Source organism: Salvelinus alpinus, chromosome 22, assembly GCF_045679555.1.
Source record: "Salvelinus alpinus chromosome 22, SLU_Salpinus.1, whole genome shotgun sequence".
NCBI lineage: Eukaryota > Metazoa > Chordata > Actinopteri > Salmoniformes > Salmonidae > Salvelinus > Salvelinus alpinus.
Genome location: NC_092107.1, coordinates 24,279,374 through 24,297,640, shown reverse-complemented (window position 1 = coordinate 24,297,640; position 18,267 = coordinate 24,279,374). Strand labels below are relative to the sequence as shown.

General features: G+C 40.3%; 2 protein-coding genes across 3 annotated transcripts in view; both read right to left on the bottom strand.

Annotated features, from left to right (window-relative positions):
• Positions 1 to 5,597: 5,597 nt before the first annotated feature.
• On the bottom strand, positions 5,598 to 10,517 carry LOC139549297 (2-hydroxyacyl-CoA lyase 2). Its single transcript, XM_071359594.1, has 14 exons — positions 9,922 to 10,517; positions 9,244 to 9,445; positions 8,962 to 9,089; positions 8,496 to 8,746; positions 8,304 to 8,403; positions 8,043 to 8,140; positions 7,818 to 7,954; positions 7,597 to 7,731; positions 7,364 to 7,478; positions 7,013 to 7,182; positions 6,756 to 6,826; positions 6,555 to 6,626; positions 6,356 to 6,461; positions 5,598 to 6,215 (listed from the first exon to the last, which is right to left on the bottom strand). Exons 1-14 carry the CDS (start codon positions 10,021 to 10,023, stop codon positions 6,037 to 6,039), a joined length of 1,866 nt encoding a protein of 621 aa, XP_071215695.1. The 5' UTR covers positions 10,024 to 10,517; the 3' UTR covers positions 5,598 to 6,036.
• Positions 10,518 to 12,518: 2,001 nt separating this feature from the next.
• Positions 12,519 to 18,267, bottom strand: part of glb1l2 (galactosidase beta 1 like 2) — a 35,442-nt gene continuing 29,693 nt past the window's right edge. Inside the window, exons 10-19 of one of the 2 annotated variants that reach the window (XM_071359587.1) lie at positions 18,117 to 18,257; positions 17,951 to 18,031; positions 17,733 to 17,836; positions 17,454 to 17,600; positions 17,277 to 17,348; positions 16,807 to 16,885; positions 16,498 to 16,585; positions 14,696 to 14,810; positions 14,351 to 14,467; positions 12,519 to 14,136 (exon numbers count right to left, since the gene is read on the bottom strand). In XM_071359587.1, the coding sequence (XP_071215688.1) occupies positions 14,026 to 14,136; positions 14,351 to 14,467; positions 14,696 to 14,810; positions 16,498 to 16,585; positions 16,807 to 16,885; positions 17,277 to 17,348; positions 17,454 to 17,600; positions 17,733 to 17,836; positions 17,951 to 18,031; positions 18,117 to 18,257 (1,055 nt within the window). In that variant the 3' untranslated portion in view covers positions 12,519 to 14,025. Of the gene's footprint in view, positions 14,137 to 14,350; positions 14,468 to 14,695; positions 14,811 to 16,497; positions 16,605 to 16,806; positions 16,886 to 17,276; positions 17,349 to 17,453; positions 17,601 to 17,732; positions 17,837 to 17,950; positions 18,032 to 18,116; positions 18,258 to 18,267 lie in introns of both variants that reach the window. The other variant, XR_011669858.1, reaches the window with a different exon arrangement.

Genomic DNA, 18,267 nt, shown 5'->3' with positions numbered 1-18,267 from the left:
TTTGCCCACTTTGCCAATGAAGTAATCATTAAAATAATTGGCAACATCAAATGGTTTTGTGATGAATAAGCCATCTGATTCGATGAAAGATGGAGTTGAATTAGTTTTTCTGTCCATAATTTCATTTACAGTACTCCAAAGGTTTTTCCCCATCATTATTTCATTGATCTTGGCTTCATAATATCATTGATCTTGACTTCATAATACATTGTCAAACATTTAATTAATATAAGACAAAGTAAGATTGAAAAAGTAGCCGATGGTGAGAATCACCAAGTGAACTGCCTGGATTTAATTGGTGTATTTACACAGGTCATTCTCTGTAAAGTCAATATGCATGATGATCTCCTTTTTCCGCAGATTCTCTTTTCATTCTCTCAGTTTGGAGTATTGGTGTTGAATATTGTACAATTGTTTCTCCAACTTGTCTTTCAATCCTTTGGAGAAGTCCTCCAGTAGAATTTACAGTGTGCCACACACATTTCCTTTTACTGTCAAATGTACAGTGAACTTCTCCATGTTTCCCTCTTTGTTTTTCTTCTATCGCTCTTCAGCTTTGTTTTTCCACTCAAACCACCATGTCTGCTCACCAGCATCAAAGTCAGATGTTAAAACTCTTTTGCTTGGCAAAGGGAACACTCTCTGTACATACACTCTTTCTTCAGGTCCTCATAAGGTCCTTCTTCAGGTCCGCACAAAGACTCAATAAGGTTTTCAATATTGCTGCAGCTGATCACTTTGTGATACTGTAGCTTGTCTGCCATGAACTGGAGGTTGGTGTGGGTTTTGCAGAGGCATGTGTCCCTATCCTGGACTGTTGGCTTGACAACCCAAAAGGTACATCTCTTGCAGATTTCATAGTATGACATTTTAATCTGTGAATATTCCCTCTTAAACTTCTGATAAAGGTTCTGAATTGTGCCATTTAGGAAGCGCTTCTGCTTATTTTTCTTCTTGCTCGTTAGTGTGTCCTTTTTCCCTGTTGTTGCTCTACTGTTGTCGTCACGTTCATAGAATCTAGTGATTTTCTCTTCTGTGGCTGTGCTAATTCTGTTCCACTGCTTTTTCCCGGAGTTTTGAAGACTTGTTGGCCTGTTTTCATTTGCCCTCATTGCTTTTGCTGAAAATCCCAATTCTCTTTTCGCGGCTTTGACCAGGCCATTGTAACGCAGGTCAACTAATTTGGAATACTTATCGTTCCTAGTGAGATTCCAGTAACCAATCATATTATACTATATTGATATGTTTAAATTGACAGCTATTACAAATCAGCTGTCAGAAACTGCATGACGAGCAGTTTATTTTGAGCCAATCAAAACTCAATATTCTCTTAGTCCCTCTCCTAACGTCACGTTAGAACGTAACGTGAAGAGCTACCGCCATTCCATCGAAGAAAAACTTAGTTTCAAATCGTTGAGAAGTTGTATAAAACTGAAATAAAAAAGAGAGAACTGGATATTAACACTCACTTACCTATACAAACGTGCTGTCAAGGGATTGAGGGAAAGATTGCCAGGATTTTGTCATTTTTTTGTATGGATTCAGTTCCAGCAAGGATGGCGAGCCGCCCGAACCCAGGACATCAATAAGATTTGCATTCGAGTATTTACTTTCCTTGGAGAACACTGAATTTGCACTGCCATACTACGGTGTGGTAGGATTTTTCTTGCGAGACATCATCGCATCATACATTGCAGTGGGATTGTTATAAACACATGCTACACTTAAACACCATACAGTGTTTATTGATAGGCACAGTCACTCACATTTGATTCCATCTCATAGTGGTTTATGTCAATATTTGTGAATTGGTTTGTGTTTTCTGTGGATTCATGTTTATAATATTGCTATTGAACTTTGAAATCTGAGACCCTCAGATTAAGAGAGTTGGGTGTACCCTAGTAAACTATAGGCAGGATATATGGCCGATATCTAAGTCTATTGTACTACTATATATTTTATTGTATTCCTCAGCTTTCCGTAAAGCTTTATCAAGTTTGACATTTGTCATGCAAAGATCTCTGTATGTTTTTTCTTCCAGCAAGTATTCGACGTCTCATTCCTGTTGCAGAGAATGAGGAAGGGGTATCAGGGCATGCATCAGGGGCAGGTATGTTGGCCTCATGTTCTGGCTGGAAGTCATCTGGTGACTGAGGTGGTGTGTTGCCTGACAGGTAGGTCTCCATTGCAACTGTTCTCTTTCAAGTCTGTCTTCTATTCAGTTTGCTGCATTTCCATGGCATTCTCTTCTTTGTTCTGGCTTTGTAAGCTCAGAGATATTTCCCTTCTCGTTTTTCTTCCAGTACCTCTTCCTGTCTTTTTGCAGATGTTCCTGGTATAGTATAGGATCATTTTTTGTTTTGTTTCTATGTCTGTGACCTCTGTGCTGTTTTATGTGGCATCTTCTATAAACAAAGAAAAATACTACTTAAGTTTTCACCTTGGAGCATTTTCTTTAAAACATGATTAAGTAAGCCTAAAGTAAAAAAAAATATATATATTTTTGCTTTCCACCAGTTACATTTGTGATGGAAATGACACTTCTACAGTTTTTGGAGGAAAAAGACAGACTGCTTAGCATGCTTTGGCTAGTATTACAGCCAGCATATAGTGTCAGTGTCACAATTAGTTTCCATGGTAACTAAATTAACATTCTCTTGAAAAAACTATTAATGAGGAATTTGCCCTTGGTGGTGGAAATGACACCACTACCAAAGGACAGGTATATATTTTTTGGGGGAAAAAACAAAAGGGCATACTCACAATAAATATTGAAATAGATGTTATTTAATTGACTCTTTCTCTAGTAGATAACATTGCATAATGTGTAATTATTGTTTTCTCATAAGAAAACATAGTAGAAGCTCAAGTCTGGGCCAGGGACAAGGGCAAAACAGTGAAATTGAGGTATGAAATAGATCTGAAAAGTATCTAAAATACTTATGTGAAATTAACATATAAAGAAAATCTCAAAAACGAACCCAGAGGACATAGAAGTGCCCGTAGATGCAGAATCACTCACATATTCGTCATAAAAAAGGGGTTTAAGAGAGTAGCTAGATATTGTTACGGCGGTATGGACACAGACTTAATTAAACAGATGAACATCCTTGTTAAACAAGAAAGTTTATGTAAAGGGTGATTGGTGTTAGTTACAGTGGTGGAAAAAGTTCCCAATTGTCATACTTGAGTAAAAGTAAAGATACCTTAATAGAAAATGACTCAAGTAAAAGTGAGATCAGATCAGAGGCAGTAGGGATGATCAGGGATGGTCTCTTGATAAGTGCTTGAATTGAACAATTTCTGTCATGTTAAGCATTCAAAGTACTTTTGGGTGTCAGGGAAAGTGTATGGAGTAAAAAGTACATCGTTTTCTTTGGGGATGTAGTGAAGTAAAATATAAATAGACAGACAAAAAAAGCTACTTAAGTAGTACTTTAAAGTATTTTAACACCACTGGTTAGTTAGCCTACTTTGAGGATACCAATAATAGCATACGTGTGGCTTACACACCAAAAATGGTGAGTGCACCATCTGCTGGTAATTATGAGAATTGCACCCACAAGGAGCAGGCCAAAGGTTACTAAGACAGTTTACTGCTGTAAAAACATTAGGACAAAAATACTAAAGAAATCTGCATGAAATCAGTTAATTCCATTAGTACTGCTTGAGGAAATAGGAAAGTAGGACCAACCCAGAACACATGAAAATCCTTTGCAAGCCCTGATGTTAGCTCTAGCTCTGCATGTGCTCCAAAGAATCGGCAGAGGCACTGCTCACCATAGAAAGGTTGATAGGAGGCAACTCTCCCTGGATTAGTAGAGAATAATAAAGAGGTCTACAGGTGCAGAGGAGAACATACAGCTGGAAAAGGAGTTAAGAGAAGACCACACAAATAACAATCATTCATATATCAAGGAGATATATAATTACTCAACTTGTTTCAACCAAAGTAAATGGAGAGAAATAATAATAATACAATTTGGATCATCACACCCTATGGTATATAATTGATGATCGTATGGCTTTGATTATTGAATGTGCTGTAAGACTCCACTAATACATCAATCAACAGAATAGATACACAAATACAAGACGCCCTATGAACGAGGAAGGAATTTAAACTGGAAGATGTTACCATATTTTACCATTTGGGTATTGATCATTATCTTAAATAAATTATAAAATCTGACTTATTACACTGCTCATACTATTTCAGGTTGACCTATTTTAAGGAATTCTGCATTATCCTGATTGTGCAAATTGAAGTCCACCTTAAATTTGAGTGTTTTGAGAATTGTAATATTTTTCTGTTTTGAATGTACTATTCATAATGTTTGGGTTGTTGTAAGGAGAGGGATTGGAAGACACCTGACCTGAATCTGAGAATCTGTTGCACTAGCATTTGGTATTTGATTATATAATATGTGATCTTCTACATAAGCACAGTGATACTAGTATGCCTCCTTTGTTTTTCAATGTTGACAATGCATTTAGTCATCAGTTCTGGAATCCGAACACTGGGATTATAGGAACAGTTATTTTTGTCGTTGCAATAGAGAATAATGTAAATGTAGTTGTTTTTTCCCCTCTATTGAGTGGTGCCTTTGTGACACCAACTACATTGGTTGTCTAATTCTGAGATACTGACCAGTGTATGACTACACTATCCACTCCACTGCCCTCCTTATCCTCTATCATTTACCTTTTTATCAACTCAGATGTCAAGATTGTGTTGGCTATAGGCAGAGCTACTGTACATACAGATCTCTATATGTCTCTGGCTATATAGTCACGAACTTGCTAGTTTTACGTTACCATACTACCAAGTCTTGTTAAATGATTGTTCTACTCTATTAATGCTCTATGACTGTTTTGGATAATAGGATATTATGGTTTGCTTTTAGATTAATTGTTCAAAGTCTATAAGTGTCGTCTCCCGGGTGGCGCAGGGATCCAAGGCACTGCATCGCAGTGCCACCAGAGACTCTGGGTTCGAGCCGAGGCCCGGCGCACAATTGGCCTAGCGTCGTCCTGGTTAGGGAGGGTTTGGCCGGTAAGGATGTCCTTGTCTCATCGTACACTAGCAACTCCTGTGGCAGGCCAGGTGCAGTGCCCGCTGGCTTCCGGGTTGGATACGTGCTGTGTTAAGAAGCAGTGCGGCTTGCTTGGGTTGTTTCGGAGGACGCATGGCTCTCGACCTTCGTCTCTCCCGAGCCCGTACGGGAGTTGTAGCGATGAGACAAGACAGTAACTACTAACAATTGGATACCATGAAATTGGGGAGAAAAAGGGGGTAAAAAAAAGTATTGAAGTGTTACAATCAGTATATTACATAATAATACAATTTTACCCAAATGGTAAAATATGGTAACATCTTCCAGTTTAAATTCCTTCCTCTTTCATAGGGCGTCTTGTATTTGTGTATCTATTCTGTTGATTGATGTATCAGTGGAGTCTTACAGCACATTCAATAATCAAAGCCATACCATTTAAATTAAATGATTACAATTGTATTATCTTGTTGTTAACCCTGCTGAGACTTGTAGGTTAGTGTATGATTCATTTCCCTAAATATCTCTATGAAGGACATGCCATTCCAAAATTCACTTTATTTGGTTTTTCAAAATAAATGGCCAGCTTCAAGGTAGAGTTCAGTAGATCAATAGGCAATCTGAAGTCAATACACAGGTATTAGTTAAGTGTATACAGCAAGGATACTGGCCTACTACATAATAACAGCAGCAAAGCCAGCCGTAGTTCATTTTCCAAAGCATACATGTCAAGTTTGGTTCTCTCCAGCAAAAAGAACCAAAAAGTCCATGATCAAAACTCATCTTCACAGCTGTTTGAAAGGCTGATAAAGGTTGAGAAGATTGAGTTCCTGAATTGTTTTCCCTTCTTCACCAGAGAAATACAGCAGTTATACTGTTCCACAGCATGTGAACATATTTGTGTTTCAAGGCAAGGTGGGAAGGTTTTAGGACCCATAGGTCCAGACAGAGACCCCAGGGGTTGCAGTCTGTTTGAGCTACTCTACACAGAAATGGAGCCCTCTCTGAAGTTGGTCTTCCCTATGAGAACATTGAGAAGTGTGGCTCTTCCCTGTCTGGTCTCCTTCTGTGCCTCTTTTATGATGTCATCCAGCTTGTCCTCGTCTTCGCGACCAATTAGGGTGCCTTTGCCTCCATAACCGTCTGCAACTATGTGGTAATCTAGGAAAGGGGAGAACAGAGACAGTGAATTGGATGTGTGACATGACATCCAAAGAAATGATATAGGCCAACAGAGACATTGCATGTGTGAGTATGGGCCAATATGGTGGCAATGAGGGTACAGTAGGCAACATAAAGACCTGTGAAGGCCAGGCCACAGGCCACGTTGCTTCCCAGGATGGGAACCTGCTCCCTGGCGATCTGGCTCCAACAGGCATCGTTCCCCACCAGAGCAATTACTGGCGTCTGGGAGAGAGAGGGACAAAGCAGATTAACTGGTCAATGCATGATTAGTTAGTTGATAAATTGGTCTGAATAGTGAATTGGTTATTACTGTACTTTGTGTCTGGTAAAGGTGTCAAATTCTGCAACACTGTATCCCAGGGATCCATCGCCATAGATGATCCACACCTTAATGAGAAACTTAGTCAGCTAAACTCAACCAAAACCATACATGGTGTTTCACAACATGAAAAAAACAACAAACCTAAACCCGTATAAAATAGTTATGGATAAAGGATGCTTGGTATTCTACTGTACCTCTGACTCAGGTCGACACAGCTTGGCTCCCAGAGCAAACCCTCCTCCAACACCAAGGGTTCCAAATGCTCCTGTTAGAATGACAAACATTAGGTAATCATCCATTAAGATATCAAGAACATCCAGGGTTCACAAGTCCTACTTGTTTTATTGTACATGTTAATACCTCTCTTACTCAAGTGACCACATTATATAACACATATATTTTTTTTAACTAAAAAACTAAACTCATAACACTGTCCACTGAGGATCCTGACCTGGATCCAGCCAGCGGAGTGGGCCCCTTGGTCTCATGATGTAAGCAGCACTGCCCACAAAGTCGCCCCCATCCGCCACTATGATGCTGTCGTCAGCCATCAGCTCATCCACACGGTGCAGGACACTCAGGGGGTTCAGGTGGCGGTCCGTCTTCTCATCAGCCTTCCCCCTGCACGGAAAACACACAGAACAAAACACACATTCACAGGGAACTAACACAGCCTGTACTGTCTGTGGTTGGTGCACTAGATGTACTAATTGTAGTCATTTGCATGGAGGTCATTGGTTAGGTATACAAAAAAAACTGTTGGATTTCTGCCCAACTTGCTGAATGAATTCCACAAGTGTACCGATTAGCCTTCTCTTTGGTGACATCTCCTGCTTTGAGACTCTGTGGCCAATCCTCTGGACATGTGTGGCCCTTAAGGCCTTTGGAGAGGCGGAGTAGGAAGGAGCCTGCATCTCCTAAAAGACAGACAGAAATGGGAGTCTCCACAAGACCAAATAGCCCAAAGAGGTAGTGGCAGCATTTTGTGAAAGCAAATAAGACTTCTGATTGGACAATTCAGTCATCAGTACCAACCCTGAATGGCCACAGTGGGCTTCCAAAACATGTCAGAGTTCTTCAGAAGTTGAGTCTTGTCTCTGTTGACAGCAATGATCCTGCTGCGCCTGTTCAGCACTCTGCCGTAGCTTAATCGGAAGTCACATACAGTTCCTGGAACACATACCACCATTGTGAGACTGCCTCAAAGACACAAAAACTGTATGAAGACAAAACTTACAGGTCACAGTTTGTCTCACCTGCTAGCAGCACAAGGTCTGCTTCCTTCAGGGCATCCCTCCTGTTCTGTCTGATGTGCAAGGGACTGTTCCTACCCAGCATGCCACGGGACATTCCACCCAGGAAGCAGGGGATACCTAAGGACTCCAGGGCCGCCCTGTTACAGGACAACTATATGAATTGGCATTGAATGGACCAGAAGTCTGCTGATGTCTTGTGTAATATAAATGTTGTTGTTGAAATACCTGATGTCGTCTGCAGGTGTTGGAGGTAGTGTTGCCTGGCTCCCCAGTAGGATAACAGGCTTCTTGGCTCTGCTCACCAGCTCTATACACTTTTGTACCTGATGACAGATCAATAGAGGTTGAGCCACAAGGGATATATAAAAAACATACCTTCATGTCTATTGGAAAACTAACTGGTTACAGTATGAACTGTCGGCTTCTACCAAATCAAGCCTTTCTCACAGTTGTTAGAGAACGACTGAGGGCTAGAGTTAGTCTTGCCTCATTGTCTGTGGCCTGAGGGATGTGCACAGGGAGAGGGGACACGTCTCTGGTTTCCCAGGCCCCAGCAAACAAGTTCTTTAGGTGATTGTGGAGGTACCTTATGGAAGAAAAAATACAGCATCTGTTACTTCCACAAATCACTAGGGATGTGTGAAAGCATGGTCAAGCACAATTCTGCTGATTACTTACCAAGTGACAACTTTCCCCATTATTCCCTTGGGAGGGTTTTTCACTCCGAACTCTTTGGACACCAGGTGGAAGGGGTAGAGTGTGTCAATGGGGAACTCTATGAACACAGGGCCTGGAGTTCCAGACTGGGCGATGGCTAGGGCCTTCCTCACAGTGATGGTGATGTCCTTCACACTCCTCACTGAGGCGCAGAACTTACACAGCGGCTTGAACAGGGACATCTGGTCAATGTCCTGCAGCGCTCCTCTACCCTGCACAACAAAAGTTCACCAAGAGGTAAAACCTCCACAATGGATAGGGGGAATCATACGAGAGTGTGCTCACCCAGTCACAACTCAACAGTGCAGGATTATGGTAATTTGTTGTGTAGAACTTGCTGGTGCAGCGTGACCTTAGCCTTAGTGTTAACGTTAGGACTAGGGTACCCCCCATGCAGCTACACCAGTAAAAGCCCTCAGACTCTCACCTGAAGTAGTGTTGCAGCAGCTCCCCCCAAGAGAAGCAGTGGAGACTCGGCCATCTGAGCGTTCTTCACTGCTGTGACTGTGTTAGTCAGGCCTGGGCCAGCAGTCACTGCAGCTACACCTACAGTGCCTGTTGGAGGGAGAATCACTGACAGTGTCAATGTTACTGTATGAATAAATGAGTAGACTATAGTGCACTAAGCAAGTTAAACCAGTCCCGGACAGTTCAGATAAATACCTTACAGTTGTCAGTGTCTGCGATATTATGCATGTTACTTATTTACCAGAGAGCCTGGCTACTGCGTCAGCTGCAAAGACGGCAGTAGCCTCGTGCCTGGTGTCCACGATGCGGATGCCCAGCTTCTCGCAGGCCACCAAGATGGGCGAGATGTGCCCCCCCACCAGGGTGAAGACAAACTTAACCCCATGGGCACGCAGAACCTCTGCCACACTCTCCCCACCATGGCGAGGGCTCTGGGTCTCAGTCTGGGGAAAGAAGTAGAGGACTCAGGCAAATAATTGAACAGGCAGACTTCAAAATCAGAGTCATGAACTCTGAATATTTGATTTAATTAACTGAAAAGTGCTGTCATAAACTAGAAAGGCCTATTGTTTTTTTTATTTATCACTACAGTATCTTGTAATTATCAATGAACTGCATATTGTCCTTGTAGGCCTAATGCACCTTATGTGGCCAATGTATGACTTCTGAAGAACCTGCACTGTCGTCATGGCCTTTGCGTTAGCCACAAGGCAGTTAAAAGTTCTCTCACATGCAGCAGGGTTACCTTTCACCTACTAAGGCTAGGTGAAAAAAATACAGACATTGTAGTAAGGTACAGTAAGAGTAAGCTGTTTTGCTTCTAAGAATGTCAGGTTGCAGGTGAGTTTCAGAGTTGAGACAGCAAGTGAGCAGGCTGAAGCCAAGTTAGAATGTAATTGTTTACACCGAAGGGACTTACCTTATGAAACAACTGATACAGTAAACCAAGTTTATACGCTACAAATACTAGTCCTCCGAAGGCAAAACCAACAGAACACCCCAGTGCGGTGGCAATCTCCATTTCCAACCGACCACAATGTGTCAAAATACGGAAGCAAGTCCTAAAATAAAAGCAGTATCCAATATTTTATCCTGATCGAATAGCTCTCCGGTTTAGGCTGCTGTTCATCCAACGCACATCCTAGTAACCTTCCAATTTATAGACAGGCATTTCAAATGCACCATTTACTAGCCTACTGTACAAGAAACGCGTAAACCATACTCCACCCGTTAGTGCAATGAAACTAACCACCGTATTTCAACTTCAAATGACCGATGATTGCTATTGCTCACTGTTGACGCAAATGTCGCAAAATGGATATTCACGGTCAACAACGCAGTGTTCCGCAACTACTGGGATCGTGAATAAAAACAGAGGAAGAGGCGAAGTGTGAGAGATAATTGGGCCCAAAATATGCCTTCTCCAGCAGGTGTTCCCCCCCCCCCAGTTTTTTTCGCCCACCAAGAAAGTTTTTGTATGGGGATTCATAAAGCCCAACAGGTACCATAATACCCATAAAACCTAGCGGTCAAACAGCAAAATGGTTCCATTCGTTTTTCCACCATTCATTTTCCCCATAGAGGATTTTAGAAACTTAAAATAAGTGCTGTGTTTCGTGTAGGCTTACCCTGGCGTGACGCTTTGATAACCATGTAAATCTCTCCGACAAGGTGTCTTTTATCAATATATTTGTCTCTATTTACTCGCATTCGAAAATGCTAATTAGCGTCAAAGTAGACATCATGCAAAACTACAAATCCCTGCAAGCTCCTGCACATTATCTCTAGCTGACACCTTTGATAACAGGTTGTGTTATTTTAAAACATGCACAAGACAGTTCACAGAATTGTCCCTTTAAATAAATTTTGCCAATTTATTCATTGCTACATTTAGCTAAAATTAGATAATCCAGATATTCTTACCTTTGCCGAATCGAGTAGGATACTTGACATCCCGGCAACTTTATATCAGAGTTGTACCTGGTCATCACTAGTTACCACAGCCACAAAGTCATAAACCTTGCCCATTTCTACAATTTATCTTCTTAAAATGTGATTTTAAACTCTAACCTTAAATTAAAGACCCCCCCAAAAACATTATTTTCATGAACTCTTACGATATAGCCATACCGACTACAACAGAGTTAAAAAGTAAGAAACATTTGCTTTAAAATTAAAAAGGAAATAGTAATACAAAATAACAAGACTATATACAAGGAGTACCAGTACCGAGTCAATGTGCAGGGGGCACGAGGTAATTTAGGTATTATGTACACACAGTGGCAATTTTAGCATGTAAATATTGGTGGGGCAAATCTTTGAAAAATAATTATGCATGCCAGCAAAGCTACTACACAACACTAACCAATACATGAATTGCACTATAACGGTGACAACCGGTGCCCACAAACTGTTGGGCCTACATTTTGAGCCTACAGTTAATTCAGCCTAATTTACTGCTTTAAAAAAACATAACTGATATGGCTTACTTGTTTAAACAATTGTGGTTTCTACTGACAATTGAGATGTACAAACTATGGCATAAGGGAATGACGAGCGGATAAGAGGCCATCTGTAATTTCGATTAAGACATTAATGAGCGAGCTAGGACGGACATTGTCAATATAACTACTTGTACAGCACTTTTGAAATGTACAGCGACAGAATTCAGAACATGGGCTGTTCTTAGTATTCTCCCTGTACACCAAGAACCGTAGGATAAATAACGGGGGCGTATAAGCAGACAATGAAGGCTCTTACAATATTCAATGATTACATTTCTCTAAACAGGCTATAGGCTGCATGTGCACCACCAAATCAGAACAGCAGGCGAAATTAAGAGGGGAAAAGGGACCAAATTATTAGGGTGCGGCACATGGGCTACTAACAGCTTACTACACAACATACACTTAGTATTACTTTCCTAGCTACAGTATACATATCTCCCTGGCATATTACATAATTTATGCAGCAGTTTACAATACATTTTTGGACTCACCTTCCTTCCAAACCACTCATTGTGGAATTTGCGATTTCCAACTTGTTGTGTAATGTTAATGCCCAATGGCCGATGAGCACAGATACATTTTTTCCATGATTTCTCTTAATTATTTATCTTCATATGACAAGGATTTGCCAGTAGATTGTCGAGATGATTCATGATGATGACTGCTAGCTAAGATTTTGAAAGTATGTTTACATTTACATTTAAGTCATTTAGCAGACGCTCTTATCCAGAGCGACTTACAAATATGTTGACATCAGTCCAATCAAAGCTACTGTACATATTACGTGATTTGACGTCATTTTATGTGGCCAATGACCTTGAGCCTTTCGAGGTCTACCCTTAGACTTGGCGGTGACGTAGTGTCCCCCATGAGTGACAGAACACTGAGCCAATCACAGCGCAACGCTCCGTATTTTCTGTTGGCTTGCCCCACCACCACAGAAAGCACTGAGCTAGGCTGAAACACCTGCATTTTGGAGTTGCCTTACTCAAGAAAACCAAAAAGAAACCATGTTTGTATGTGGCTTTATTAATTCAATTATATACATTTTTTGTTACATTGTTTGCAAACTGACATGTACTAATGCCAAAATAACATGCAAAACAGGCAAGCCTAACCTGCCCTGAATGACATGTCGCCACTGTGTATATGTAGGTAGGGGTAAAAGTGACTAGGCAAATCAGGATAGATGATAAACAGAGGTCAATATAATGGATAATCTGTAATAAGAATGATTTTAAATCTATGATATACAAGCAATTCATCCAATAAAATAAAATACACAAAGGGGCGTGCCAGATTGTTCTTCTCTGTAATAACTTTATAATAAAGAACTTATGATAAAATAAAATGACCAGTTCTGAAAATATTGTAGGCTAATGTTTACGCACTAATAACCTGAGCTTTACCATTCAAGATGAGCTGCAAACTATATTGTGTTCATCTAAATACAATGAAATACCTTTTTAGTCAACCTAACAGCAAAAGTATGCCTAGCAGTACTCAAGACAAATACTGTAAATGTGAAATCAAGTGGTTTGTTTTTTCATCTATATTTCATTTTAGATGGACAATAACACTGCCTATCCAGACAACTAGAGGAAGGCACTGAAACTTGAATGTTTTACACATCTGCATTTTACCTTTGAACTTTGTTGTCCTTTATCTCTTCCATCTCACTTTTCTTTGTTGTAATAGTCTACATTCCGCCACTCAATGTCTTGTCTTTTAATGTATGTACACTACCGTTCATAAGTTTGGGGTCACTTAGAAATGTACTTGTTTTTGAAAGAAAAGCACATTTTTGGTCCATTAAAATAACATCAAATTGATCAGAAATACAGTGTAGACATTGTTAATGTTGTAAATGACTCTTGTAGCTGGAAACAGCCGATTTGTAATGGAATATCTACATAGGCGTACAGATGCCCATTATCAGCAACCATCACTCCTGTGTTCCAATGGCACAGATACTGCTCCAGATACTCAACTAGTCTAAAGAAGGCCAGTTTTATTGCTCTTTAATCAGGACTACAGTTTTCAGCTGTGCTAACATAATTGCTAAGGGTTTTTCTAATGATCAACTTGGATTAGCTAACACAACATGTCATTGGAACACAGGAGTGATGGTTGCTGATAATGAGCCTCTGTACGCCTATGTAGATATTCCATAAAAATTTGCCGTTTCCAGCTACAATAGTCATTTACAACATTAACAATGTCTACACTGCATTTCTGATCAATTTGATGTTATTTTAATGGATTTTTTTTGTTGCTTTTCTTTTAAAAACAAGGACATTTCTAAGTGACCCCAAACTTATGAACGGTAGTATATGTAACATGCCTTATGACTGTGCTCTAGACTACATAAAAATACATGTCTATCATCACATTCAGTGGTAGACCCATCCCATAACACAATAACACATAAGGTAATCATAGCTTTTGTATTACCGTGTTATTACTATGTTATAAGAAATTGCTGTGTCATCATTTTATTTAAAATATTGATCATTTCAAAGCAGAACACAAAATGGATATTTGTATACATCAATTGTTTTTCCATGATCAGGATTTTCAACAAATACTAATTTGTCATCAGCTTTCTGTTCCTCGAACACAATGATCTAAAATAATGAAAAAAGGATCCATTAAACAAACCATTCTAGCCTGTTTATGTATCAGTACGTGTCTTGATTTGAGGATGAACTGTAGAAATAAAGTCTGATACACACTTTATAAGAATACATGGTAGTATAAACATGAGAACTTCTGAAAACACCTCAGAAGACTAGAACCCTATATCTATTAGAAATTAAAGGAGCTTTTTTTCAATTCTACCTGATTATTTCCACTTTTAAGCCAAGGTCCAGGGAGGTAGAGAGTTTTCTGGGGACCGATGGACCAGTGGCGTCCAAGATTCTGCCTGTTGATAAAGACCACTCCTTTACTCCAGCCCTGTGGACGGAAACACTGTAATCAGTGACTTGACAATCAGAGTTTAGAGTTTCTCTGGGAACTTCTTTCATCAGTATGTGTGTCTGATGAGGGATGGGCCTACTACACTATAAACCAATAAACCAGAGATAGGTCTACCATACTATACGAATAAACCAGCAGGGACACAGTATGGACAGGTGGGGATTTCTATCATAACCACAGAGCCTGTTGGGCTGCTTTACACACAGGCAGTCTGATGAAGGTGTCTCTGGGATGGCCGTCCACATACAGCATGCCCTGGAAGAACCCTGGGAAGGAAGGCTTCTGGGGGACTGAGTTCCACTGGCTTGCTGCACTCAGTCTGAAACATGGGAGGAGATCACCCTATTATAACACAGGAAATCACTGACTAGCATTACAATACGAATCATCTAAACTTTAATGGTCAAATGCAGTCATTTTTATCTCAATATGAAGTCATTTATGGGTAACAATTAAGGACCTTGCTGTGATTGTTTTCAATTAAAAAATAAACAAAAATAGCTTCTTAGCAAAGGGCAATTTCTCAAGCAAGAATTTTGCTTGGACTGTTTGAGAGTGGTCTGAGTGGGGAGGGGAAAACTGAAAATTAGCTGTTTATTGGCAGAGAGGTTTTGAACTCTCTTATTGGTCTATTAACTAATTACCGCATGGTGATGTCATCATGGAAGGCCAAAACTCCCTCCTACCAAAACAGGCTGAAATTTCAGGTGGTCTTTTCAAACAGCTATTACACTAAAAGGGCATTATGCAAATGTTTACAATTTTGCAGTATTATTCCAACCTCATAGTGTGGAAATATATATAAAACACAGAATAATCCCATTTATGACTGCATTGGGCCTATAAGACAACCTGATATGCCAGTTAAACTTACAATGACAACAGTTATACAACGGTTGGGTCTAATCCTTGACGCTGATTGGTTAAAACCGCATTCCAGTCAGTGTCTTTTCCACAAGTTACCAATCTTAATATCCACTGTAAAAAGCATCTAGACATCATATCCCATTTCTTTTAGACGAGTAATTGGTTTTCAATTGCGGAGATTTGTATAAAACTTGCAGTCTGTATCTCTGACATTTGCAACATTGTTTCAATATTGAAATTCGATCTCCAGCTGTCTCATAGTAATTAACGTGTAGGGATCGGAAGTCGGAATGAGACAGATATGCAGCTTTTCTCAGCCAGTCGAAATCATGAATCAGCATAATTTTAATGGACATATACAAAGAAATGTCCATAAAAAAAACACAGTGTCCGTAAAACACAATGTCCGTAAAACTAAACACAGCTAGTTTGTTTTCTTTCCAGCTTCAGTTTGAAGTGATTGTGTTAGCTGTGTTGTTGGCTAACTCTCTGAACAACCGTGTCCTGACGAGAGAGCACATTTTCTGTGCCAGGTGAAATCGAGCATCATTAGCTCATTCTTATGAATGTATCCAAATAAAAGCCACAAGAAAACAGCAAAAACAAATGCAAATGCAGGTACTTTGCTGTTATTCTGGCTGCACTGTTTGACATGACTGTAAATGAGCCATAGTTGGCTAGCTAGAAAGCAAGGGATAAGAACTTTGCCAGCCAGTACGGCAATAGAACATTTAGAAAGAACGACTGGGTCAAGTCCATAGATGCAGAACAAAAAGGACTTAACGACTGGGTCGCGTCTCTGGCAACCAAACCGATAGAACGAACGACCAGCCGGCTTGGGTAGCAACCCTAGATTTGTGTCAGGACGATATCTCGCTGAAGGATGAAATAGAATGAATAAATTAATCAAAATGAAGTTCATGAAAATGTGTCAATCATTATTTGAATATGTTGGTAACCCGTTGTATAAAAGTGATAATGCCCTCGAAGCTGGTGCGTTTCAATTCAGGATATAGGTGTGCTGCCGGCCTTCGACTTTGTCTCGGGCCTAACAACACCCTGGCATTATCACTTAAATTATAAACTGTAAGAGCCAGAATGGACCTTATTGTTGTATAAATTAAATGATCAGGACAAACCTCTTTAGGAAGTTTGGCTTCATATCCAAACAGTAGATTGTAAAGTCCTTCAGAGGCACGTGGTTCAATACAATATCTCCCACCAGACCTAGAACAGGGTGATAATGCTACTAAAGATTAAGATCTGCATGGGCGAGTAACAATGCAATTATTCCAAGACCTCATGGATACGGTCACTATTTGTTGAGCATTCAGGTCTATCCACTGTAGACCTTCAGGATTAAACCTGAAGGTCTACAGTGCCTTTAATGTACGCTTTGTGCTATGGAATTCTGATTGTTAAAGTGGTAGTAACTAAGAATAGCATACCTTTACGCTGATCATCTAGGGCTTTCCCATAATTCACTCTTCCACAGTTCTCCACAAGTAAACTCAATGTTCGCTCTCCCTTCAATGGAAAATACATAAAACATGTGGAAACCACTAATTGATGCACTAGTCAACAATGCATAGTACCCAAAGACAATAGAAGAACATGTGGCTTTCAGTTGGACTGCAGAGAGTAATTGATCCAATCTTCCGCTGTGCTATAGGACAGCATGGATTTGTTTTCCAATAACAGGCAGGTGCAAAGTTAGTGATTACGATTCTTCTTTGTTACAACAACATTTGTCTGAAAACTTTGTTGGCTTAATCCTGGCACCTTAGTAACACACTCATTGATCAGCATCACCAGAAGCTTTCACCTCTATCATGGTGTTGAATATAAACTAGCCAGTTTACAAAGCAGCTCAGCAGCACACCTATAGCCTGAATCTAAACACACAGTATCACCATACCTTCCCATCAGGCAGTGCAAACTCCACCGATTTATAGTCCAGGACACCAACAAAGTGTCTGTCCACAAACACCTAGAAGACAAGCCAACTGTATTAGTACAAATGATGTATTGTCATACAGTATAGTATAGTATAGTATAGTGCATTCATGCCATGTAGCTGTCTGTCTGTACTCACCAGGGCTCTGTCTTTAACATTGTTCCTGGAGTTCAGAAGGCCTCCACTGCTGATGGTGGTCTCATATAGAGTGTAGCCATAGGACTGACCATTATTACTGTTGACCGGAAGGTTCTCCATGTTGACAGGCTTCTCTGACTTCAAGGGCTTGATGATGAAACAATGTCAATGTAGTGCAGTCAATTAAATTAAGAACATTATGGAATCAACATCAACCCTTGAAGAGATAGAGTATTGCCAGGTCTCAGCTGACAGCATGCTACTTGACCCTTAGCTCACCTCAGTAAACTGCAGGCTCTCCCACAGTGACAGATGCTGCTGAATGATGACAGGCTCATACACTCTCCTGGCCTGGAGAGAGGGAACCTCAGGAAGCTTCTCACCTGAGACACACAGATACATGTGCCAGCTAGACATTTTTTCTCAAATTGCATATGGTGCCTGTTTTCCAAAACGTGAATAGTATTTTATGTGAATGTTTGAAAGAGAAAGCTTACTGTGAAACTGGCTGAATAAATTCCTCAAGAGCTGATACTTGGTGGTGTAATCTCCAGCCTCGGATAACGGAGCATCATAATCTAAAAAATAAAATAAAAAAAGATTCAGATGACAACTTTTTTCTTTGCAAGTAATATTACATTTGATAGGATAAATAAAACCTACCGTAGCTGCCGACCTGAGGTTTGTAGGTGCCAAGGTTCGCCACAGCGCCATTCATGAAGCCAAAGCTGGTTCCACCATGGAACATATAGAGGTTGATGGATACACCTGGCTCCAGTATCTGTGACACCACAGCCAACATGTCTACCAGAAA